The sequence below is a fragment of the Miscanthus floridulus genome, chromosome 1 (assembly GCF_019320115.1).
Source record: "Miscanthus floridulus cultivar M001 chromosome 1, ASM1932011v1, whole genome shotgun sequence".
Taxonomy (NCBI): domain Eukaryota; kingdom Viridiplantae; phylum Streptophyta; class Magnoliopsida; order Poales; family Poaceae; genus Miscanthus; species Miscanthus floridulus.
Genome location: NC_089580.1, coordinates 17,254,036 through 17,280,971, shown reverse-complemented (window position 1 = coordinate 17,280,971; position 26,936 = coordinate 17,254,036). Strand labels below are relative to the sequence as shown.

Below are 26,936 nucleotides of genomic sequence, written 5' to 3'. Positions count from 1 at the left end.
TATTTAGATGTTACTACCATTGAAAGTTAAGGCTCTTATTCGGACGCTACATGATATGTCATCATCCTCTCTTTAAGAGCCTATCATAGAGCCTTTTCCATTGTTTTAGGCGTTTTGATGGGATTTGTTTTAGGCGTTTTGATTATTGGACTGTTTTACGCCTCCCTTGAAATGTAGAACTTTGAAAATGAACTGTTTCAATAAAATTCCTATACAATTTCTATTTTCTGTGTTCCAAAAAGGCCTTAAGGTTAGGGCCCGTTTGATACAGCTCAGCTTCACTCGTGAAGCAGTTTTTTTTCTTCAGTTCCATAAAACAACTTCACCAGTAAAGCTAAGCCGTTTTCAAAAAAGTTTGGTAAAACAACTTTTAAGGAAGACAACAAAGAGAAAGCTAGTATTTTCAGCTTCACCTCGGTTCTTGTGTTGTGAGAAGCTAAAAAACAGCTTTTTGGGAGGAGTTGTTTCAACTAGACTTTTTCGTAGAAGCTGAAAAACATCTTTGCAAATCAGGACAGAAGCCCTACCAAACATGATCTTAATATATCATTGTCTAATTATTCTTATTGTGATGGTCTTGCTGATGTCCATTGCAAAAAAGGAAAAATAACTTCTACAGATAAAAATGATTTATGAGGGTTGTCAGCATGTTTCTCATATGAGCGGCCGGCACCTGAAGGAAGCCTACGTGATAATGCAGAAATGATCGGCAACAATATGCAACTATACATACATAATGTATAATACATTGATACTCTTCTGTTTCTTTTCCAATGTGGGACTTTCTACAGCACACATATTGCAGTCTCTATCACTGACAAATAGTAAAACAAAGGGATAGAGACAAAAATATAATGCCCAAACCTATTTGGAGCACACATTGCAGCACTATAATCAAGACAATCAATCTGCTGACTGAAACTTTACAGTATCATTTACATTCTATACATGAAAACCAAAAGGAAGGGGGTTCCCAGTTTTCCAGTACGCTCGCCAGAAAACAAAGAGAGCGAGCACACACGCACGGTTATGAATTCAATCTCTGAAGAGTGAAGAGCACTCCAGTAAAAACTTCTGAAGAAGTCCACTCAAATCCAGTGTGAAGACCAAGAGAAGGAATTCCGTAAGCTGGCATCAACCAAACCTGGTTTGACAAAGAGGATATCCGATTCGACCAATACACCATGCTACACTGCACATTCAGCAAAGCATATTGGAACAGGTGGTTAGCAGGCAGCCACATTCATAACAATTTTTTCCAAGATCAAAATTTTTGGGTGCATAGAGCCATAGACAAACCGCATCCTAAGGGCAGAACATGATAAATGGAGATGGATGTAGGTCTAGAACAAATGCCCTACTAGTTTAGGAACAGTTATTTAATCACAGTAGCAATTATAGCAACAATGCAGCGTTACAATTTGAGTTTCATGGGGGTTATATAGGTTAGGGGGCGAGTAGAGCAACAACATTAGGTTAGGGGGTTATATAGACTTTTTTCCTAAAGCCAGTCTCAGTGCGTGACAGTCTTGGAAACTGAGATGAAAACACCCTCTCTCAACTCACGGTTTCATATGCTAGTCACAGAATTAAATAGTTACATGGTGTTGCGATCAAATATGCCATATGAACAATAAGGCCACTTACAACACTATATAAAGTACATACTAGCATAAAAAATGTGAACGAAAATAGTTTAATTTACTTCAACATTTGTATGATATAAATAAAAATATATATAACAGGGTCATATGGAAGGGCAGGCCTGGTGCAGTGGTGAGAGCTGTCTCACTGAGTCACCAGGTCGTGGGTTCGAAGCAGCCTCTCTGTAGATTTGCGGGGGGAAGGCTTGCCTCGGTTTTTCCCTTCCTCAGACCCCACTCATGTGGGAGCCTCCGGCACTGGGTCTGCCCCCATAACAGGGTCATATGAAGGGTAGGCCTGGTGCAGGTCGTGGGTTCGAAGTAGCCTCTCCGCAGATTTTGCGAGGGGAAGGCTTGCCTCGGTTTTTCTCTTCCCCAGACCCCACTCATGTGGGAGCCTCCGGCACTGGGTCTGCCCTTTTTATAACAGGGTCATTTGTAAAATAAATTACATATAGCGCATGATAATCATGAAAGGTATGGTGCACACGAAGATGCGAGACACATGAGATGAGGCAAAATACATGGAGATGAAACTATAGACTCTCAATGCAGATTTCAGTAGAGTTTCATTGACTAGGTAACTGTGCCAATTGAGTTTCATGTCTCTCTTAATTTTCACGCCACCTCACCACTTTTCGTGACGTGGCACTATAATAATTAAGTATGAAACTTCAACTGAGAATCTGAGATTGGCCTAATGTTTTGCATCTACAAGGCCGTTATTCTAATATAGAAGAATTACTGCAGTGACTGATCCCAAGAGGACTGCCAAGCCACATTTATTTTACCCTCCAGGTCAGCACATACAAAAGTTTCAGGTTATTTAAGTAGCCATTGCATTACTCTGCTCCTTAAAAGCACCCGGTGCAAATGACATGGCAAACAATTTTTTTTTTTTTTTTTTTTTTTTTTTTTTTGCTAAATAACCCCATTGTACATGCTCTAACAGCACGGTGGTATGTGAGGAGGTGTGATGATAGACCTTACAACAGTAAGGGAAAACAATTCAAGGGCGCAACTATTTCCTTGTGATCTGATGTAGTGTATGGGTGTGGGTGTGAGAGTTTTGCGGTTTGGGTATATTGTATGGGTTCTTTACCCTTTTTCCCTTAATACAGAAAACATATGCACAGTCATCCATCATACTTGTGCACAATTACCTCAATATTGATTTAACAGTGTCCAGTTCAAGGGTGTACCTGGATCATGGCCATATTATCTACGTTTCACAGAGTTTGCTCCTCTGACAGCCTTAATTTGCTGTGATTCTTTAAAGCAGACAAAATGCACCAAAGTCTGTCCATTTGGATATATTGCAAAAGCACTATTTGCAACACGCTTATGGCAAAGAGAACACGTACTATCTCCATCAATCTTGACAACAGCTTGACACCGCTTATACAGATCCTCCTTGACCTGAAAGATCAGTCAAGGATATAATAAGAATATTGATTGCGCTACACAACAAATGTAGTAGATAAATGATAATAGTTACCAAATCATTGTTGATACTTGATAGAAGCCGTAAATAAGCATGTAAATATAATACTCTCATATGGCATATATGATAAGAGAGATGGTGTGTTTGATGAGAGAGATTGAGAACATGACAAGATACAGCCATTAATCTTGCACATCTAACTTAATTGGCATTGTCTGTTTGCATGTGCACAAAATGACTAGCGTCATCATCATGCCATTTAACTTTGGATTGGAGATGCATACTAGAGTTGGAGGTCATTACATAAAGGGGCAAATCTGGACAGCAAATCCTAAAGGCAACATCTTTTATAGTAGCAGAGCAAGGAATATACCTTGACAACAAGAGTGAAAAAGCTACAACAGAATGTCAAGCTAACCTGCAAGTTTGCCCGGAAAATCAAGTTTTTGATAACCAAGTAATTGCGCCGATGTTCACTAGAGTTCCGCAATAGTGGCTCAAGAAATGATACAAGATCCTGCAAGTGTTCATATCAGATAATTCGAATCTTGAGAAACCTCGGCAATGGATATTCTGAACGATGTGAAAATAAATAGTTGAAGCAATCAATAGTGGAACATAAGCATCAGAAACTGCAAAATCGTGTTATTTTTCCTAAAAAAAGGCATAATTATGCCTAATGCAAGAGCCTGAATAACAGCAGAGTATAACAAACAACAGACTTATGCCGCATATGCAAAAATTAGAAGAGTACTACTCCCTCCGTTCCAAATTACAAGACGTTTTGGCTTTCTAGATACATTGCTTTTACTATGTATCTAGACATAGCCTATATCTAAGTGCATAGCAAAAGCTATGTATTTAGAAAAGTCAAAACATCTTATAATTTAGAATAGAGGGAGTATATCAATCATCTTCCTTAGTAAACTTCAAAACGGGAAAAAAATCATATAATGGCTTGTCCATTTCTACACGCTGCAAGTACAAGAATGATGATGTGTAAAATCCTCGCTATTTCTCAGTTCACATAAGTGCATCACCGATATATTACATAGGGTCAGTAGCATTAGCACAGTCCAATCATAAGTTCATAACACCAGGATTTCAACTGTAATTCATTCCATGCCATCCCACGATGGCATTGAGGGATGACTCCCAAAATCTGGATGGCATGGAGTGAAGCAATTCGAATTTGGGCGGCATGTTGTAAAAGCAGACTTATTTGATGGCAAATATTTAACAACAAACATACTGCCACATGCAGGTCCTAGGCGTATTACTGTTCACGCAAACAGTTCCTGAACCTTCAAGCCCATGGAGCTAAATGCTGATTGTTATCTTTAGCTAGCTAGGAATTAGAAGACTGGATAGCAAGGATAAGATTAGTTCAGATTTTTAGGGGTTTGTTACCAGTAGAGATAAGATTAGGATTGATCTGTTAGGAGCATCCCCTAGTAGCTCTATAGGAGGAGCAGCTGGCAACCATGCTGGGGTAAGCAAGAAGATTATCAATCTATTAGGGTTGGTACCCTTCTATCCCTCTGCTTTTGTGGTGCACCTGCTGCCTGTCGGCAAGGTCACACTGCTTGGGTTAGGGCCATCCAGATCAAGTTTGTGGCAACTGGTATCAGATTGTTCTGGTTCCGTTTCCATTTGGTTCCCCAACTCAAGGAATCATCGACCTCTCAGCCAATGTTGCTGACATCTCCACAACGCTACCAAAGCGATAAAGGACATGGTGGCACAGCTGCCAGCCTTAGCCAAGATGATGAGGGAGAGGGTGGAGTGCGGCGGTAGCGGCGGGAGGCCAGAGGCAGCAGCATGACTCTTGGCGAGACGCCAAGAACAGATGGCACGGATCTCCAACATTACAGCATTGGGTGTTGCCACGACTTCATCACCAACACTGGCGACGGTTCCTGTGAGTGTGCAGAGAGGCAGAGCAGCAGCAGCATGTTTCAGCCCTTGCTGCTATTATGCAGATATGCTGCACGAGGCCCTACAGCAGGGTGTGACTTGTCCTGCATGTCCAGGTGGACACAGCTGCCATTCTTTGTGGTGGGAAGGGATTTCTACAACATGCTGTGGCATTGTCATAGTACAGAGACTCAACACCATGGGGCCATTGAGGGCTCTCACCATGGCCACTGAAAGTGCATCTAGCCCTTTAGTGGGTTTTGGATGATTGAATGACAACGTGATTAAAGAACTAACCCGTTTGCTAAGTGTGGACAGGTAATAGGTTATCTCACAGGTACTTAATGAAAGCCAACATGATGTGTTGTTGTATAAACAATCTAGTTCAAGCACAAGACAACAATGCAAATGGAATTCATGCAAATGCTTGTTTATGGTGGGATTTCCATGTACTATGTGAAAGCAAGCTCATGATTATTAGTTAATGAGACATGAGGGATTGCATATGGAATGGTCTCATATTTGAAGCTTGCTAAATTAAAATGAAAAAGATAACAATACATATGAATGGATGATTCAACACAAGATGTGACTTGATGGCTTGAGATGGTGAAGATAGCAAGGAAAGGCTTCGAGGTACTAAGCAAGGGTGAAGGGCAAGCGACGGCTTGGCGGCCGAAGAACCTAGCTAGGGTGAAGAAGAAAGTACTTGTATTTAGTTGAGGTACTCATCAAGCTAAGATGGTCATATTGATGTGAAGGATCAAATCTATAATAAAGTATTTGATGGAAGTGACTTGATACATTTGGGATTATTCAAACTTGATGAATGAAATCAAGTCACATGCTCAAGATGGCTATGCTCAAGTGAAAAGATCAACATCAACATGTTAGCACCCTTACTTGATGAAGATTTGGAAGGGACGACATCAATTCAAAAAAACAACTCAAGTGGTACAAATTCATATTTCCGTTTATCTTGAGTTTAATAGGTATGCCGTACTACTAAAAGGGATGCATCATGTTGATAGATAATGTTTCATAAGTGCTCAAGCCAACCCATGTGAGGTTTGATTATTTGAGTGACAAAAGTGCTAACTGATTTCTTGCTGGTCTGGCAATACCTGACGTGTCCGGTATTTGTCCAGCAGCTGTAAAATTGTTGTTCTCGGGTTGGTTCGTCGGGAGTTCCGACGGTCGGGAGTTCCGGCATGGGTCGGGAGTTCCGACGTCTCGCACTTCAACAGACTTGGAGGTTTCACTGTCCTGGTCATACCGGACACGTCCGGTATGGATGACCAGAAGCCAACGGCTAGTTTTCAAAAGCCTTGAGGGTCGGAAGTTCCGACGTGAGTCGGGAGTTCCGACGGTCGGGAGTTCCGACATACATCGGGAGTTCCGACACCTCACTAACTTTAACTCAGTTACATGTTTTTTAAAATTGCTGAGGGTCGGGGGTTCCGACTTGAGTCGGGAGTTCCGACGGTCGGAAGTCCCGGCATTCTTCGGGAGTTCCGACGCCTCACAACATCACTGTAACTTAGTTACCATTGGCGCAGTGTGAGTCATACCGGACGTGTCCGGTATTGCAACGGCTATAAAACGGCTAGTTTTTCAAGGGGGCTATAAATACCCCCAAGCCTCCACCTTTGGAGGCTGCTGATTCTGCTGAGAGAGACACGTTTTTGAGCCTTGCCAACTCTCCTAAACCCTCTCTTAGTGAGTGTGTGATCCAAATTGCAAAATCAATTTGTGGGTTGAGAAAGAATTTGAAAAAGAGAGCAAGCCACCACTTGAGCACTTGTGCATATTGTCAATCTCGTGATTCGCATTTGTTACTCTTGGACTCTTCGGTCCTAGACGGCTAGGCGTCGCCGGAGAGCACCCGAGAGATTGTGGTGTGCCTCGGAAAGTTTGTAACGGTCGATTCCGCCGCCTCGGAATCAAATTAGTGGAAGGAGGAAAAGGAGTTGGAAAAGACTCCGGCTAGAGTGACCTTCGTGGTACCCTCTAGGGCTGACCTTCGCTGGGTCGCCCGCAGCTCCCTCAACGGAGAGTAGGACTCGAACGAGTCCGAACTTCGGTAAAACAAATATCGTGTCTTAATTCGCATTTCATTTGATATTTGTGTTGCTCTAGCTATTCTGCAGGTTCTCTGTGTATATTGTCATCTCCATTAGGTGCCTGCAGTTTGGTTTGAAGATAGAAATCGAAAGGAGCAAGTTCGGGGCCGATCTGCAGAAATCGTGTATACCGGACACGTCCGGTATTCATACCGGACACGTCCGGTATTTCCTGCCTGCACTGAAAATATTTATTCTCTGTTCTAACTTGGTGTTGCAGGGTTGTAGCTTCTAGATATATTTTTTATACCTTGTTTACTTTGTGGCTAACTTGTGAGGAGTGGTAGTACTCTTAATTTGGAGTTTCCATTTTGGAAACTCCCATTTCTAATTGTTTCCGCATTTAAAGGTGTTAATTTTCAGAAACGCCTATTCACCCCCCTCTAGGCGGCATCCTAGGTCCTTTCAATTGGTATCAGAGCGAGGTTCTCACCTAAAGCTTCACCGCCGTGAGAAAAGGATGTCGACGCCTATCGAGTTGGAGCCGATGCTTCTCCAAAATGATGGTTTAAACTTTCTAACTTGGTCAATACATGTACTCAATGCTTTTAGAGATATTAGTCCTCTTGTTGAGCATATTGTGGATGCAAGCATACCTCTTTCTATAGTTGATTGGAGCAACTACAAAAATTTGTCAAAAGAGGAAGAGATATGCGTGCAACTAAATGCTCAAGCTATTAATATTATTTTGAGTACATTGAGTGTAGAAGTTCAAGATGAGGCAATCTTCAATAGACAACCACCTCCGGAGAGTACTCATCTCATTTGGACTAGACTTTTTGATTTATATGGAAAATCCAAATGTGATGATGCACTTGAGATCGAGTCAATGGAAAGTATGTCCATTGTGTCATCATACAGCGAACAAGCCTCACAAGACCTCAAGAGCGCCGAGCCGGAGCAAGAAGTGCAAGCAGCGCATGACCAGCTGTCTGCCTGCACATATCGGACGTGTTCGGTATTCCTACCGGACGTGTCCGGTATGGCCGAGGCAGCAGACCAGCAAGCTGCTGTTTGCAACGATGCTCAAGCCCGGTGGCGAACAAGTGATGAGTCAACCTCAATATCTCATGATACTCATCACTTGTGTCTCATGGCCAAGAAAAGCAAGAAGAAGAATAACAAGAAAGATCAAGAAAAGGAGAAAGCACAAGTAGATGATCAAGATAAGAGTGACGTTGAAGTTGAAGACAACTACAACCTTGATCATCTTAACCATAAAGACAACTTCATTATCATGAAGATAGTTGAAAAGAATGATGAGCTTGAAGAAGAGATAGAGAAGCAAGAGCAATCGCTTCAAAATTAAGAAAAGTTTCTCATCTCCAAATTGCAAGAGCTAAAGGCAATAAATGAGAGGTATGAAAAATTATCAATTGAGCATGCTTTAGTTACTAAATCCTTTTCTAGTGTTCCACAACTAGAGAAGAAAAACTTCGAGCTCAAGGCAAGGCTAGATGAACTATCAAGCAAGTATAATGTGCTACAAGCAAATTATGTTCATCTAAAGTGCTCTCATGAGGAAGTAGTAGAATCAAGCATTATGCTTGAGGTGGCTCATGAGGTTGTGATTACATCGGTAAAATTTTGTCAACCTCTCACACATCCGCTCACTAGTACACCATCTCAATTAAATATTTTTTGTACTAATGAGTGTGCTCCTCAAGCAAGCCAATCTTCGATTGAGCTAAATCTTATAGAAAACATAGAGCTCAAAGAAGAAGTGCAAAGATTAAAGAAAGATGTGATTCGGTTGAAGGGTAAGGAGAAAGCACAACCTTCTCAAGATAATCGTGATAACATGGTGAAGAAGCTTGAGAAGGGTTCAAACCTTGCTTCCTCCAAAGCCCAACAAAAGAATCACATCTCAAGCAAGACCAACACAACCAAGAGCAAGAAACATGGAAAAAGGATGTGCTATGGTTGTGGATTGTATGGACATAAGTGGGCTATGTGTCCACACAAGAGTTGGGCCGACAAGGTTGAAGCCGTCAATCAAAAGGCTTCTACCAAGGAGGCCAAGCAAGTGAAGAGTCATAGACAAAGTGCTTGTCTCATGAGCAAGAAATTGGGGCATCTTACCAAGAAATGCCCAATGTACAAAGAAGCAAAAAAAGAATCCCAAGTTGCAACTAGAAGATGCTATGGGTGCAATGAGATGGGCCACAAGGTTGATAGATGTCCATACAAGCAAAACAAGCATAGAGCAAACAAAGGCCGCATATGCTATGCTTGTAAAAGAAAGGGGCATCTAAGCTATGAATGCCCAAATGGTAACATCCCTAAGCCGAACACATTTGTTTATAATAATATGCTTAGGAAGACCACAAATGGAATTAGCACAAGCAAGGTGATGTGTTCATCACAAACTAGTACTAAGGCCATTTGAGTGCCTAAGCACTTGTTGACTAACCCAAAAGGACCCAACAAGAGTTGGGTACAAAAATGTGCTTAGGTTGATAATGTAGGTACTTGGTGGTGAGATGAAAACTTCGGGGTGGTTGAGCAAGCAATTTGACTATATTCACTCAATCTATCAACCAATTCTTATCATAATCCCTTATATGGTTGACCCGAAGAAAATTCAATGAACATCTCATATATTTCATCATCACCATTGGTAACAAGTACCTAAACCTTTTAGGATAGTCACTTTGTTCGTTTCGTGTTCTATAGTTCACAAATAGGTATATTTGTGAAATAATGGAAGTGGCTAATTAATTTCACGTGAGATTTATCATGTTTGCCATATGATGCTTTTGATCGCTCTCTAGTAGAGTAATTTATTTGTTGAGATGCTAGTATACAATAAATAATAAAGCTAAACAAAGAATTACAAGCAGCGAATTAATTGTCTGTCCTGCACTTACCGGACGTGTCCGGTATTGTAGGAACCAGAACACTAATTGAATAAGCAACTGAGTTTTTGGATTCATATATTTTCATATATACTCATTTTACTCAGAAGTTTATGGTTTACCAAATCTTAGTGGATTGTGAGTATCTCTTCAACTCAAATTTAAATATGGCAAATTATTTGGTTGTGGTTCAAAATAGAAAATTGACTCCCAAATTCTCAATAGAACATTGTGCTTGTTGAAAGTCATTTAAATTACTTGGAGCACTTATTTAGGGGGAGCTAAATTTCTATTTTGCACCATTGTGGACTAACAAATTTATCTAGTATTATTTGTAGTCCTTTGGATGAAAATTGATTTCATATATGGTATGATTATTTGACAAGTGAGGTCAACATGATGTTGTCATGCCATCTATTATCTCAGTGGTGATATTGTGGGCTCAAGACAAAGGTATGTATTTACATACATGCATTGTAAGTGCATCTAAGGCCCTTTATATGCTAGTGTGTGCATTTATGTGATATAGGATAGATGTTTTTCAAAATCCCTAACTAGCATGTGTAGGTGGTGTGGTTTTTGAAAATCATGTGGTTTTTGGGTCTTTGTGACCTAGTCATGTCATATTGTGATTATTGCTACCCTTGGTTGATTATTTGCCTAATCACATGTGACATGGTTCTCTCAAGTACATAAAAATCTCTGTCCCTTTAAAATCTCTCTCAAGTTTTGAAAATCATAAATTTGCCAACTATTCGAAAATGAGAAAATCAATTCTTGGCTAATACATGTCCCCTAAGTGAGAATCCTAAGCCTATTTCAATTGATGCAAATATTATGCCTAGAAAGGTTTGTTATGGTACCTTATTGGTTAGTATTAAAAAAAATATGCTAGTCATACTAAGGCTATGCCTAAGTATGTTGCGTCTAACATGAGAGGACCCGAACTAGTTTGGGTACCATCGAAAAGTGGATGGTCGTTTTTAGGTACCATGGCATTGGAGACTTGATTCAATGGAATTATTATTGTTCATCTTATGTTGAGTCAAGTATTGAAGCATAGTGCAATTCTATCCCAATGCCAAGTCAAAATTAAGTGAAGTCCATATGCTATCAACATACAAGTGTTATATTCAAGTTGTAGAAATTTATTGATATATTTGAAGGCATGCAAATAAGTGGAGTTGAAGCTTGCAAAGATGATCATAAGCTATCAAGGTATATCTCTTGTTGATCAAAGTTTATTTGGATGCATATGAGTTAATTGAATTGGATATATATGCATATGTTGCTTGCTATAAGATGTTTGAATGGATTAAATGCTTAAGTAATCAAGTTTGAAGTTGGTTTGATTGGATATGTTCATAAGATTTCTTCTAGTAAGTGGTTTAAATAGACATATGTCTTGTGAGAGTATTCAAATAAGTTGATTTCAAGTTTGTTTCAATTTGGAGAAAAATAACTCAATTATTGAAATCTGTCCAATATTAAAAATCTGAGCTAGCAGTGATCATAGACATATTTGAGTAACCAAATCTATTTGTATTGGCTTGAAATTTGGTCTGCATGCTCTACACTTATGGTATTAGTTGCTGTGCAAATTTCATGAGATTTGGATAAGTGATACTTCGGATTTGGAGTAGATCTTATCAGGTATAGTGCAGCAGTTTTCAGCATGTAGCTGTGTGAAAAGATATGAAATCTGGTAGCAATATAGAAGTCCAAAGAAGCTCAAATTTTTACAGCTAATATAAGACTTAGTGTGTCACATCTTCACCAAATTTCGTGGTTTTTGGATATGTACTTTGGGAGATATGATTTATTCTTTGAAGAGTGTATGTGGTACACATTTGGTACTCAAGCTAGAGATCAAGACCAAGACCAAAATCAAGATGAAGATGAAGTTTAAGTTCTAGTGATAATTGAAGATCTTTTGATAGAAACAAAAGGACTTAAACAAGTAGAAAGAAAAGAACTTAACGAAGGATTCAAAGTTATTCATCAAATTAAGTCCAACAATATGGATCAATCAAACAAAATCTTTCATGTGGATCAAGTGATTCTCTTTCAAGTTATTTCAAGTGAGTATCAATGATGGTTCTTTGGAGAGATGTCACTTCGCCCTAGGCTTGAATGGCTAAAATCGAAGTGGTAATCTAAAGGGACATTTGAGGTACTTGGTTGAAGAAAATCAAGAGATTGGTCTAGAAAACAAGCAACACCCAAAAGAGAACAAGTCATAAAATTTTAAGTGGCATCACGAAATTTCAAGTGGTATTACAAGTGGTGCATCTTTTAGTTCTCTCAAGCAAGCAATGATCAAAGAAGAAGCAAGCCAACCACAACAAGAAGAGTGCACTTGATCATTAGTGATTCTCAATTCATATGGGTGAAGAATAGGAATTCAAAGAATTGGTATCTATTGGTCTTCACCAAGCTTATAATTGGACTTCATGATGCTATTGGAGAAATGAATTGAAATCTATATGACTATCTTTCTCTCCAATATAGCAAAGGTATCATTGTATTGTGCATGATTATTTTTCATCCCTTACTAGTATGCGGTTAGTGCATATAGTACATGCTTATAGGATCATGCATTACAAATGAAAATTTTTAGATTCATAGACTACTACTATTGCTTGAATGATTATATAATCTAGTGGTTAGTGTATGAGTTTGTTCATGAGCTAGTAAACCTATGTACTTGATCTATTTTGAATTGCAAACAAGTGACAAGTACAACCTCTTTAAGATGACAAAAGGGGGAGAGTTTAATACAAAGGGAGAGATTAGTACAAAGTTTGAACCTTAAGCACCCTTTGCGCTTTGTGTGACAGCTTGTAGCCCCTTTGTCCTTAGTATGTCATTGTTGGACCTTTGTGATGATAGATGACAAAGGGGGAGAGAGACTGATTAAAGCTTCAGAATAGTTTCATTTGCTTATCTTTGTACCTGAAGATATGTACTGCAGGCTGTCAGTTCTTGTTTTTAAGCTTCATTGATGTATCTTGGATTTGAGATAGATTGTATCATGTGAGAGATGAGACTTACTTATGCTTTATCTATGTATCTCTTGAGACATGATCTTTATTTATATTTTAGTGGCTTGTTGACTTGAGAAAATGCGTAATGAGTGTTATGTGTGAATTACATGTGTTAGGATTTGAGATAGATTGTATCATGTGAGAGATGAGACTTACTTATGCTTTATCTATGTATCTCTTGAGACATGATCTTTATTTATATTTTAGTGGCTTGTGGACTTGAGAAAATGCGTAATGACTGCTATGTGTGAATTACATGTGTTATATTTATTTTCATAAGGACTATGCATGCTAAAATGAAAATATTTGATGTGATGCCTTTATATTTATTCTTGTGTGATATATCTTGTCATATGCATCACGGTTTCACTTTGTCACACACACATGCACCCCACGGATGCAATGATTTAGGGGGAGTCTCCTATATGAATGGAATCAAGTCACATGCTCAAGATGGCTATACTCAAGTGAAAAAATCAACATCAACATGTTAGCACCCTTACTTGATGAAGATTGGAAGGGACGGCATCAATTCAAAAGAACAACTCAAGTGGTACAAATTCATATTTCCGTTTATCTTGAGTTTAATAGGTATGTCGTACTACTAAGAGGGATGCATCATGTTGATAGATAATGTTTCATAAGTACTCAAGCCAACCCATGTGAGGTTTGATTATTTGAGTGACAAAAGTGCTAACTGATTTCTTGCTGGTCTGGCAATACCGGACGTGTCCGGTATTTGTCCAGCAGCTGTAAAATTGTTGTTCTCGGGTTGGTTCGTCGGGAGTTCCGACGGTCGGGAGTTCCGGCATGGGTCGGGAGTTCCGACGTCTCGCACTTCGACAGACTTGGAGGTTTCACTGTCCTGGTCATACCGGACACGTCCGGTATGGATGACCAGAAGCCAACGGCTAGTTTTCAAAAGCCTTGAGGGTCGGGAGTTCCGACGTGAGTCGGGAGTTCCGACGGTCGGGAGTTCCGACATACGTCGGGAGTTCCGACACCTCACTAACTTTAACTCAGTTACAAGTTTTTTAAAATTGCTGAGGGTCGGGGGTTCCGACTTGAGTCGGGAGTTCCGACGCCTCACAACATCACTGTAACTTAGTTACCGTTGGCGCAGTGTGAGTCATACCGGACGTGTCCGGTATGCATACCGGACGTGTCCGGTATTGCAACGGCTATAAAACGGCTAGTTTTTCAAGGGGGCTATAAATACCCCCAAGCCTCCACCTTTGGAGGCTGCTGATTCTGCTGAGACACACGTTTTTGAGCCTTGCCAACTCTCCTAAACCCTCTCTTAGTGAGTGTGTTATCCAAATTGCAAAATCAATTTGTGGGTTGAGAAAGAGTTTGAAAAAGAGAGCAAGCCACCACTTGAGCACTTGTGCATATTGTCAATCTCGTGATTCGCATTTGTTACTCTTGGACTCTTCGCGGTCCTAGACGGCTAGGCGTCGCCGGAGAGCACCCGAGAGATTGTGGTGTGCCTCGGAAAGTTTGTAACGGTCGATTCCGCCGCCTCGGAATCAAATTAGTGGAAGGAGGAAAAGGAGTTGGAAAAGACTCCGGCTAGAGTGACCTTCGTGGTACCCTCTAGGGCTGACCTTCGCTGGGTTGCCCGCAGCTCCCTCAACGGAGAGTATGACTCGAACGAGTCCGAACTTCGGTAAAACAAATATCGTGTCTTAATTCGCATTTCATTTGATATTTGTGTTGCTCTAGCTATTCTGCAGGTTCTCTGTGTATATTGTCATCTCCATTAGGTGCCTGCAGTTTGGTTTGAAGATAGAAATTGAAAGGAGCAAGTTCGGGGCCGATCTGCAGAAATCGTGTATACCGGACACGCCCGGTATTCATACCGGACACGTCCGGTATTTCCTGCCTGCACTGAAAATATTTATTCTCTGTTCTAACTTGGTGTTGCAGGGTTGTAGCTTCTAGATATATTCTTTATACCTTGTTTACTTTGTGGCTAACTTGTGAGGGGTGGTAGTACTCTTAATTTGGAGTTTCCATTTTGGAAACTCCCATTTCTAATTGTTTCCGCATTTAAAGGTGTTAATTTTCAGAAACGCCTATTCACCCCCCTCTAGGGGGCATCCTAGGTCCTTTCAGCCACCACCACAGCTTGAGAACGAGCTGTGTTCGAAGGAGGGAGGAAAAGGAGCTGGGTGTGCAGCTGATGCGCTGCCTCTCCTTCAAGCATCAAGGATGCACTTCTCTTGGTTCCATAGGAGGACATTGATATTAGGGGGAGTGGGATGGAACACAAACAGAAGCAGCACAACTGTCCCTGCCTTGAGTATAGCAGAAGCTGCTACTCTTCCAGGAGATGGAGGCGCTGTTCCTTCCGCAAGTAAGGGCAGCGTTAGTCCTCTCATTGTTGTTGGAAACACAAACACCGTCAAAAGGAACAGGTCTCCAGAGCCCTTCCCAGTCATCATGGGGCCAACTTGGGCTTCAACCGTGGCCACCACCAGCTCGAGGACAAGCAGTGTCAAAGGATGGATGGAATTGTGACACGAACAGCACACTAGGCTTCTAGCCCGTGGGGCAAGATTGGATAGCAAGGAAAAGATTAGTTCAGATTCATTAGGGGTTTGTTACCAGTAGAGATAAAATTAGGTTTGATCTGTAACATCTGTTAGGGTCATGCCAAGTAGCTCTATAAAAGAAGCAGCTAACAACTGTTATGTGGTAAGCAACAAGAAGAATATCAATCAATATTGTTAGTGCCCTTCTATCCCTGCCTCTGTGGTGCGGCAGCCGCCTATCGTTGAGGTCGTGCTGCTTAGGTTAGGGCCATATAGATCAAGGTTCTTGATGCTTACATATTTATTCTAGAAGTGTGCATGATCAAAAGATATCTTTCATACACAGTATACCAGGAAAAAAAAATACCTGGAGTTTAGTGTCTCTTGGTAGCAGCCTAAGAGCCTGAGCACCATTTATTCTGTCCCACCGTTGGCTTAACAGTTCCAGTGCTTCATTTAACATTATAGGGCCTCCGTCATTTACGTCATTTACATCATCTCCATCACCATCACTTCGGCCACTATCTGTTCCGCTGGGGCTAAAGCGTATGTCATCAGCCCCCTCAATCTCAACGACCTTTTTACCTATGCGCCCCCCTTTGAGCTTAGTAGCACTAGCCTTTTGGATTCCAGAGTATTGTGATGCAACTGGAATAATTTTCTGCTCAAATTCCTTTTCAGCTTTTCTTGGGTTCAGATAAATTTGCAGAAGATTAAAATATATATTTGACTTGGATGGTTGTTGTTCTCTTTCCTCATAAACACGGTCACAATATGCAACTGCTCGATCTGGCATCTGGAGCTGCAGTGGTACAAAAGATATTCTGGGTAACCTAAAAAATAATATTTAACCAGAACTCAACAATGTCAATGGATCAAGGCACACAAAAGCAATACCTTGTGAACATAGAGAGAGAGCGCTCTGAGGTGTTGATTTATTTTCCCATACAATATAGCTCGCTCCTCAAAAAGAGCATCCTGGGGAAGGCGCTTAAGAAGTAAGTCTGTATTGTAACCTGAATTACTCTCCAATGTGGATATTAACTTCTTCCGTGTTGGGGAATATGTTCTCTCTGTCCAGTTTCCCTCTTCCTTCAGAATCTTGTACCAGTCTAGAACTTCAGAAAGGTACAGTTGCACCTTCAGATCAGAAGATCCAATAGTCAGAACATTAATCCATGCATTAATTATACTGTGAACTTTGTATGATCAGGTTAAGGAACAAAATCATCTAATCAGCATGAAATGGATTGATTAACTATGAATTTTCCAATATACTAACACAATACAATTGTACATACCAGCTCGTTTTGCAGATTAGGGTTGATCCCAGTATCATTCATTGAGAGCATTAGTTCTAAGTACGTTGACTGCAAATTTGGAGCATGCTGCTTCAGATATGAATTTACCAAATCTGCTGGAACATTTTCAGACAAGAAAAGCTGAATAGTTTCTGATGGGTTGCGCTCAAGGACGTACAAGGAAGACTCTAAAACCAGCATTGGGTCAGATCTACAAAGGGGCTGGAAATGAAAATGAAATCTCGAATCAGTCATATAAAAGTATAATAATGTGGCAGGAAGCAAAATGATTTCAAGATATCAAGGCAAAGATCCAAATGATAACCTTTAAAATTTAAAAAGATATCAAGAGATACAATAGAAAAACATTACTATGCAACCAGTTTTGCTAATACTAACGAGCAATTGTCGGAGGACAACAAAAGCGTGAAACAGGACATGGTAGTATATTAAGCAATTATATGTGAGCCTACCACATATCTATTAAACTTTCAAGTATATAAACTGCTTGGCCTACTGATCTAAGAGTCATCATGAGTTGGATATAACCACAAAGTATGCACAGAGAAACTAGTAAACATGGGTCGCACTTTGAATTTAATATTTTAATAGTGCCTTAAAATTTAGCATGTTAACTTATCAAAATAACAGCATAATTATACATGAACCCATCTAGCTTGTAGAAACAGTTGTTATGCAGACAAATAGAACACCATTTAGCAAGGCATATAAGATATTCGAGGATCATTTGAGCTAAATGTGAGCAAAGGAAATAGAGATAATACCCTGAGATATTCAAGTATCATTTGAGGGTTAAATTTTTTATTAAAATCTGTATTCTCCATCTCAGATTTTGATTCTTCAACTAACTGGTTGAGTAATCGGAGAGCTTCACGGTGCATTTCATTGCTTTTATAGAGTTCAAGTAAAACCATATATTCACTCCTTTCCTTCAAAAACTCTTCACATATCTTCAGGTCACAATAATTGAGTCCTTTCAACAGCTCTATTGCCCCTGATGACTGCCCAGTAAGAATAAGAGCTTGAAGCAGAGAAGTATCCAGTACAGTTGCCATTTCTCTAGCAATAGAGCTTGTATGTGTCTGAGCTCGTTTCTGAAAATAATAAAAGAAATAAAGTATGACTACTATGGATCAAATTCATTGGTAAATAACTGATATATTCTTAAATTTGCAACCATCTGCACAATTGAAAGACACCATGCACACTAACAAGTATACAGTATCTCAGAAAATTTTGGATGCAGTATCCTGATTCGTGACCAAAATCTACAGCTATATTCCATTTCTTACCAGAAATGCTATTCATTATGAACCAAGTGCCCATGATAATTGGAAGTTGCCCAGATTCTAGCTCAAGTTATCATATGTCCATAATATTTCGACGTATCCCAGTTTAACTCCTACATAAACAAAACCATAGACACACTTACTTTCTTCCATTCTAAATTTACCCTGGCCTCACTGCATACAACAGTGAATCACCCATAGAGTTCAACAGACCAATCTAGAGACCAAGGAATGGAACTTCCAGATTTCTGTTAAAAAAAGAGAGCAAACAATTTTCTGTCTAGGGATCCTAAAATGAATTTGGTTGTAGAAAAGGCAAGCTGCAGTACGAAGGTCAATAAACAAATAGCATTGAAGCAAACACTGATTCTAGTGTCAAGAATCATTCTCAGTCTCAAATAAATATGAAATAAGATATACTTATACTTGCTACCTTGCTTAGCTTCTTTGGCTTATATGGCTCAGATAATTTTAAGCTGTGGTGAACAGCTCCAGAGACCACCTCCTCTGTTACTTCAGCCGTCGCTCTCTCAATTATTCCACTTCTTTTCTTCTGCAAATACTTCACAAGGGCAGCTAGAGCATTGTGACTCATTTTCTTTACCTCCAATGGAGATTTATCATCTGATTCATGAAGCTGTAAAGAGTATGATTCCATCTCATCTGTCACATCAGAGGATTCCCTTGCTAATTCTGGCATGTCCAGCAGCTTGTCATGTTCACCTATAATATTTGTTTGAGGCAGAACAATAGATGGGTACAGAGATAAAACGTAAGTAATGTCCACATGTGAATCTGAAAACTGTTCCATTGCCTCCTCATAGCTCCCACTATCGAACAAAAAGTGTCCATATCTAATTCACAAAATCAAAAGGAATAAAGGATAAGATATCACTTAATTAGGTTCATAGAATCAAATGCATAATAACAAAAGAATATGACGTTGGCTTCAAGTAGATTTGGTGAATTAGTAGCTGAAATTAATGAGGAATTCCCTTTGAAACAGACAGCATTTTAATTTTTCAACCACCGTTCATAGTTGTTCACTTTGATTTGGTATAGTCTACAGAAATGCAAAGACCTATAGAATATGCATTGCCATGAGTGGCCAAAATTGAGAATTTATGTTGACAGAAAGCTTCGGGTTTCAGCCATATTTTTTTCCTGAGGATGGGAAGAACTTTCAGTTCTCATAAGCTACAATTTAAGTCCCATCCAATTTAATATATTAGTCAAATTTCTACAATTGTATCAAACTAACCTGGACTTCTGCATACCAGTCATATACTAAAGCAAAATAATACACAAATTTACTTACCTAGGTGTACATGAGTGCATTAACTCTTTCAGAAGATTTTTTTTATCTTTTACATTACTTGGCATACATCAACCCTATTATGTTCTACTGAACATCTCAAATTACATAAAACATGTGAACACCTCCCACAAAAAAAAAAAAAAAAAAAAAAACCTGTTCTTTACTAGTCAAAGGAGAAGATACATGTCTGGGGAGTTAATATATATTATGAGAAGTGTATAGAAAAAGATATGGATTCGGAACAGCTTGACAAAAGAGGAAAGGGATACATAGTAACTTGTACTATGTAGTGATAAAATATAGAATTATTGTGGCCTTTCTTTTCTAATGTAGAATCCGAAAATACCTTATGTCACTATATTCCAAATCAGTATTATTGTAGGCTTTCTTTTCAACTGGAAAATACAAACATACCTTATGTGGATTGAGCTTTCCTTTGCAGCTCGTAAATTTGAATCCTCTGGTGGAAGTAGCTTACACAATGCTAGCGCCTCATCAAATTCTCCAGAAGCGGTCAATTGCACTATCTGTAGAGCAAATATGTAACAATCACCGAAATAATTGAGATCGATAATTTAAAATTTACTTGAATTTTCATTTTTCAGATAAAATAGCATTCATTAGAAATAATAAAGGCCTCAACACACTATAATCTACTGGTTAAAATTTGAGATGGCCTATGAACAGAAAAGGGGTACAGACGTAGCTACTTTCCTATGGTTTTATAGATGTTGCAGTTGGCCCATATTTTATATACAACAACAACAACAACAAAGCCTTTAAGTCCCAAACAAGTTGGGGTAGGCTAGAGTTGAAACCCAACAGAAACAATCAAGGTTCAGGCACGTGAACCCATATTTTATATACAGAGTTACAAAATTTAATTTGATTTGATTTTACTTACAATTTTTTTGCTGTAAATCATTCATAAATTTGTCATTAATATTGGGGAAAAAAAGGAGTGATTCCTCTCGTAGCTAAGCAAACAAGATTTGTCAAGTAACCGCGGGGGAGGGGGGATAGGTTTCATCAAATTACAGATCTGAAAACAGGTTTTCTCAAATTGTATCAGGTTCGATTGTACAAGACATTATTAACCATTAATTGATCTTAACAATGGGCTTTAATACTTATTACATAAGTAGCACAACAAAATTGTCCTACAAATAGAGTTGCAACATGAACATTCTCAAAAGAAATGAGAGGGAAGGTAAAACCATAACAAAACTAAGCATGATAAAAAGGACCATGTACTATATCTGTTAAAACATATATCAATGTTTAACTGATCTTAAAATATCTTATAATTGGTTGCCAGCTACTAACAGTCTAACAGAGTAATTAGAACTATTGTATTTAACCGGAGATGGACAAAATGATAAAGACGGGACATGAACCCAAAAACTGGCACCAACACAATCATCATATCATAATTAATAAACTGGACAAGAATACCTGAGCGCCAATAGGAACGGGCAACAAACCATGAACAGAGTTAGATAGCGCAGCAAGTATACAGTTGTCAGTTTGGACAAGCTTTTGAACATCACGGAGCACAACTGTCTGAACCAATGCATTGGGGGCCCTAAGAGAGCGTATCTGAAATAGTATCAAGCCATGAAACTTATTACTATGATACTATACTTACCACTGAATATACCAGATAGGTAGATAGTAATCACTCACCTCAACATGCCGTGGCAGGCGTGCCACAGCATATGGTCTATGTATAACGACAGAAGCTGGTGTGTCTGACCAAATTATTCTGCCGTCTTGAATAAGTTTGCCATTTTGATCAACGAATACCCCAATGTTATCCTAAATAAACATACAGTACTATAAAAAACTAACTGAAAATAAACAAGAAAGAAAACAGGAATTCTTCAAGAAGCTAGTTAAGTGTTGGGAATCTCAATGGCTTCAAAAGAGATTCATATAAAAAATATTTCAGTCCGTATCATATTTGCACTGATATATTGGAAAATTTTCTCACTAGTAGCAATGCAATCTTAGTACATGAAAGCTAAGGGTCTTACATCAACTTTGACATAAACATTTCAGAATTTCACAAGATAAGATTCCCCTTAAATTAGAAAATGGAAATAAGTACATTGTTAGAACATCTGCCAATCTTCTCGTAAAGCATAGAATAATGTCACTTTTGAACCAAAAAAAAGATTTGCCATCTAACAGATTTATGAAATGGGACAGGAATTGGACACAGCATCACGAAAATTGAAGTATTATACCTTGCCAAGGATCAGTTCCCCAGTAGGAAGAGGCACAACTAAAGGAGGAGCGATCCTCCCAGAAGAAAACACTTCTGTTAGTGCCCCAGTCATGCTATTTATTATCATATATTCCCGCCTGATTCCAAGACATATGTTATCACCACACCAGGCCATTGATTTCAAAATATCTGGCACTCCAAATTCCTTCACTTCAACAAATTCTCTCCCACCTGACAAACAGAGACATGTCAGAGTGATATAATTGAAATAACCAAATCCCATAGTCTAGAACATCTCTTATCTTTGATCTTTATCAGCTTACATTTGCTATACAACCTTACATAATTGATAATTCCATTAACAGGTACCATATGGAACCAACATTTTAATACCGGCACAAAGCAACCTCTATTCTTATATTGATACATCGAATGCTGGTAACCAAACATATGTATTGTTCTCTGCCTGTAATTGGGACAATGCCTAGATTTTTCTTCTTGTTTTTTTTTTTTGTGTGTGTACAGGCCATTTACCAACCATTAGTTTCAAGAAAATGAAGTATACCACATCAGAAGTTTTCTCAAATTACAAATGTGGATGCAATCACACATTGCCTGCCAGAAAAAAGTTCTGAAAGAGACGGATTTCCATGAAACATATTCTGTTCTCACAATTATGACAGGCACACGTTTTAATAAGGTGGAACAGGGAAACCATACCTATTGAAGAACTAGATCAGGCTAAGCATAGATAATACCAATGCCACTAAATCTAAAAAAAAAAAGAATTTCAACAACAGTGTACCAGGGTTTTAATGGGCTCAGCATGTAGGCGCGTGAAGACTGACTGGAGATGAAAAGAGTTACTGAATACTACCATGGTATATCTCTGAATAGAAAATTTGACCGATCAATGTGAAGTTCAAAACTCTCAATACAGTTTTTAAACTTAAACAGATTAACTACTCGATTTTGTGCCAGTTTTATACCTCTTTAAGCAACAGAAATGCTATACAACACACGTGTGTTTTATCATCAAAAAAACACATGGATTTTAGTCCACCAGATTATTGCCTCGGTTTGTCTGTGTCGTTAGATCTGCGTCCAGGCAGTGCGCTTTCTTATTGCGCAGCAGTGCACCAGCACCGGCCAGGGGACCCATGACGCGACGCGAACGGGCAGCACATGTGTATTTGCGACGCAGCAGTGCACCAGCAATCCAGCACACGTGTATTTCTTATTCACGAACGGGCAGGGAACCGGCCTCTGTATTTTGTCCTTTCATTTTAAAAAAATTGTTTTGTGTGATATGTGATTTGTGATATGTAGATCTGTGATCTTGTGATTGTCTTAAGATAGAAGAAGGTTAGAGGTAGAAGAAGAATGAAGTCTGTTGGATCTTAATCTTAGGGTGCAAAAAAATTCATGTGTTGAAATTGTATAAAACACATGGTTGTGCGACTCTTAAGCAAATACAATCGATCTGACATTCGCACTCCACAACCCAACATATTCCCACTTCCAATCCTCCAATTGGAATTCTACCAAACCTAAACCGATCGCATGGTCAACCCCATGGGAGAAAAAAAAAACTGGAATCATAGTAGTAACAAACAAATAGGCAATGCAAATGAGTTCTCACTGTCGAGGCGGAAGACGGTCAGTCGCTTCTGTCGACCGACGGCAAGGAAGCCCCGCCGCTCGTCCCAGGCAAACACGTTGGCCCCCTTTGTCTTACTAGAGACGACGGCGACGGTCTCGAGCCCGGGGAGGCGGTGGAGCGCGACCCACTCGGAGAGCGAGATCAGGAGGTCGCGACTGGTGCTGACCTCCATGGCTAAGGGCGGGCGCCGCCAGAACCGCGGCTCCTGCCGCTCCAGCGCGTAGGGCCCGTCCCACCGGATCTCGCCGCCGCCGTCGGAGGAGGGGGAAGGAGCGGAGTAGATGCGCAGGGAGCAGTCGGAGCCCCAGAGGAAGCCTTCGGTGTCGGAAACCGCGACGAGGAGCTTCCCAGCGTGGGAGGCTACGGCCTCGATGTGGCCCGGCACGTCGGCCACCAGCTCGACAGCATCATACGCGCTATGCACCATGGCCAGCGGTCCGATCAAGGGGGCGGTTCCTCCACGGCTGTGTTAGACGGCCGCCGCCGTCGTCCGGCGAGGGAGGAGGGCCGCTTCGAGACGGAGGTCGAGGCGAGCAAGCGATGAGAATATGAGATCGTGACGCTGCGCGGTGGCCGCGCACGGCGTGCGTATACCCAGTTTGGGAACTCGGGAACGAACTCCATCAGGCCCACCTGTCAGTCCCTCTGCACCTGCGGTACTGCGAGAAGACTCGTCCGGGAACTGGACGAGCAATATTTTCGCTGCTACAGTATATTTGCCTTCGATTATGGCCTGGTTTAGTTAAAAAAAATTTCACCCTAAACTATCGCATCGAATCTTGCGGCACATGCATGGAGTATTAAATATAGACGAAAAAAAACTAATTGCACAGTTTAGTTGGAAATCGCGAGACGAATGTTTTAAAACTAATTAGTCCATGATTAGCCATAAGTGCTACAGTACTAACATGTGCTAATGGTGAATTAATTAGGCTTAATAAATTCGTCTCGCAGTTTCCAGGCGAGCTATGTAATTAGTTTTTTTTTTGTTAGTATCCGAAAACCTCTTCCGATATTCCCGAAACATCCGATGTGACATCCAAAAATTTTCATTTCTCAAACTAAACACAGCCTATGTTACTGTATTACACTTACTAAATTACTTTTAATTTCTCTCAATTCATGGGGACGAAACAATGCTTAATGTAAGCCATCTTAGAACAGCTATATGCACACATGTTCTACATTTTTTTCTATACGGGTCTAACACGACCTACATTTAAAATCAATCGGAAGAAATATTTATTGGTAAAACTGTATACTTATATTCAACCATCACAATCACACAACCGAATAACTAGGGTCATTATTACCAACCAAAGACTTTCAAGCTCTCACTTCCGCGCTCTTTTCTCGAATACACGATAGGTTTGCGCATCTTTGTATTAAGTAGAAGATAGGTTTACACGATGCGTCATCCAATGGCACGCTAAAGAGGGCCAGAAATGTTACATAAAGCACAACCTCCCTAGTTAAGGGTGCCTTTAGCGATTACTCATGCTTCTGCGTTCTAATTCTGTCCAACCATATGAGATTCAAATTTTTGTCGTATTAAATATTAAACTATCAGTAAAGTGCTCACTTCCTTGTGTTTGGCTACTCGCTTGAACTTATCAGTCTGACTTATCAATCATAGAGCATTGTTTTCTCTCATAAGCTGTATAGGCTGTGGTTCAGTTATACAATGCTACTGTTAAGCTTAGGCAAGTGCCGGAACTGAAGTCGGCGTAAGCTCCACCTAGAGGCCCAAAATACCATGGGTGGTATGATGTGGTAACGTTTGAAAAGAAATAAAACAACTAATATAGTGAAATGGTTTGATTCGTTATAATGGAACCTTATCCACCCAGGTGCACAAGTTAAGGCTAAATATTCTTTGTAATTTGTCGGGCAACGGGTGCTCAAAAGAGTAGGGTTTTTTTTCCGCACCGGTAAAACTGAATTTCATTACGGCAACAACGAAATTACATAGAGGATCAGTTCAGAAGCAACAAAATGAAAACCGACACCAGAAAACGCATTCATGCAGGTGATCACAAAGGGAACCCATGCATGAATATAAACTGCCGCAACTTCCAAGCGCTAAACGACTGCCTAAAGTACCCAGTATACGGTAAACAAGCGTTCCGTACAAGGCCCTTGCCCATCACAGCTCGCAGGCTGAAAACTAGACAACTGATCAACCAGCATAAGGGATCAACTGACGCTCCTCCTCTGCACGAGTAGGGTGTACATACATGATACATGCGTGTTTTGAGAGAAAATTTTGCGCAGCTGAAGTGTTCATAAATAAAACTAGCAAAGCCAATCTTGAGGCTATAAAGCTTCTCAAACAAGTTTGAAGCAAGTAGCTGCATGGAGCACCAACTATAACGGAACTAAAAGATGGCATGGACCGGATGTGCAGCATTGCAGCAGTCTGACCAGTGCACCCCAACAACAGAAAGCCAGCCCAACCACCAAAACGCTACTGCAGACTAACAGCAAATCAAACAGCAACAAATAATTTTTTTTTATCTCGCAGTAAATAAATTCTTATAACACAGTGAACAAGTTAAACTTCATTGCCAAGATTCACAGAACGACAAGGGCGTGCTGTGCTGCAGACTAGTGTTCCTCGAGAAGGAGGTACGACCGCGCGGGGAAGAAGGTGTGCGGCGGCTGTTTGGCGGTGATGGCCGGAATGGCGTCGCGGTACTTGGAGCTGAGGCCGCGCAGCATGTTCAGGACCTGGCTTGTCTCGCCGACGGGCTGCCCGACGTCGCGAAGATCATCGGCCAGCTGCTTGAGGCGCCCGGTGTACTGGACGATGTCCATGTCGCCTTGCACCAGGTTCCGGAACTCCGCCTCCAGGTGCACGGCGCGGTGAAGTTCATTGTCGCGAAACTGGTCGTGGATGACCTGCCATATGCGGAACACCGTGGCCTTCGGGGTGCGCACGATGTCGCGCACATCCTTGCCGATGGAGTTGTAAAGCCAGCTGATGATGCACTGGTCGACGACGGACCACGCAGGATCGTGGCACTGCTCGGCGGTTGGCGGAGAAGAGATGTGCGAGCCGAGATTGAATTTGCCGAGGAAGGCATCGAAGAAGCAGCACCACTCGTCGTAATTGGGATTGGCGAGCTCGAGAACGACGGGGACGTGGGATTTGATGTTCACCGTTTGAAGAACGGCGACGGGAGGAGCAGCGGCGGTGGGAGCAGGAGTTTCGCTGGTGACGGAGGAAGTTGGGGAGGATGGAGAAGAAGGGGCGCTGGACATGCTGAGACCGAAGAGAGGATTGTCATCCATGTGATCCATGGCAACAGAGGAGGAAGGTAGCGGAGATGAGAAGCGGAGGCAAACGACGGTGATCGCCGGAGGCGGTTAGCGTGGAGCGCTGGAGCAGGATCAGCCCGCGCTAGTTGATACCATGTAGAGAAGTAATAGGAGCCAACGCCTTGTATTGATCTCAATTGAATGTATATATAGTACAACAAATGGAGGTTGCTATCTTCAGCAACTGTCCTAGTCTATGCACGATGTGTGCTACTGGTGAGCGC

At 40.6% G+C, this 26,936-nt stretch overlaps 2 protein-coding genes across 2 annotated transcripts; both read right to left on the bottom strand.

The window, feature by feature from the left end:
* Nucleotides 1–703: 703 nt before the first annotated feature.
* LOC136552814 (vacuolar sorting protein 39-like) lies at nucleotides 704–23,943 on the bottom strand. Its single transcript, XM_066544420.1, has 13 exons — nucleotides 23,371–23,943; nucleotides 21,748–21,959; nucleotides 21,185–21,316; nucleotides 20,954–21,097; nucleotides 19,913–20,025; nucleotides 18,614–19,034; nucleotides 17,656–17,985; nucleotides 16,871–17,092; nucleotides 16,467–16,709; nucleotides 15,937–16,371; nucleotides 3,506–3,604; nucleotides 2,846–3,062; nucleotides 704–1,192 (listed from the first exon to the last, which is right to left on the bottom strand). Exons 1-12 carry the CDS (start codon nucleotides 23,816–23,818, stop codon nucleotides 2,862–2,864), a joined length of 3,000 nt encoding a protein of 999 aa, XP_066400517.1. The 5' UTR covers nucleotides 23,819–23,943; the 3' UTR covers nucleotides 704–1,192; nucleotides 2,846–2,861.
* A 2,055-nt stretch (nucleotides 23,944–25,998) lies between these two features.
* Nucleotides 25,999–26,694, bottom strand: LOC136452712 (uncharacterized). Its single transcript, XM_066453309.1, has one exon. The coding sequence runs from the start codon at nucleotides 26,692–26,694 to the stop codon at nucleotides 25,999–26,001; it is 696 nt and encodes a 231-aa protein (XP_066309406.1).
* Between the last annotated feature and the right edge of the window lie 242 nt (nucleotides 26,695–26,936).

Coding starts and splice junctions, on each gene's coding strand:
- LOC136552814 (XM_066544420.1), bottom strand. CDS start 23,818: ATGGTGCATAGCGCGTATGATGCTGTCGAGCTGGTGGCCGACGTGCCG. Junction 20,026..20,953: donor CCGTTCCTATTGGCGCTCAG/GTATTCTTGTCC, acceptor TTTGCTCTACAG/ATAGTGCAATTGACCGCTTC. Junction 19,035..19,912: donor GAAAGCTCAATCCACATAAG/GTATGTTTGTAT, acceptor TTTGTGAATTAG/ATATGGACACTTTTTGTTCG.
- LOC136452712 (XM_066453309.1), bottom strand. CDS start 26,694: ATGGATCACATGGATGACAATCCTCTCTTCGGTCTCAGCATGTCCAGC.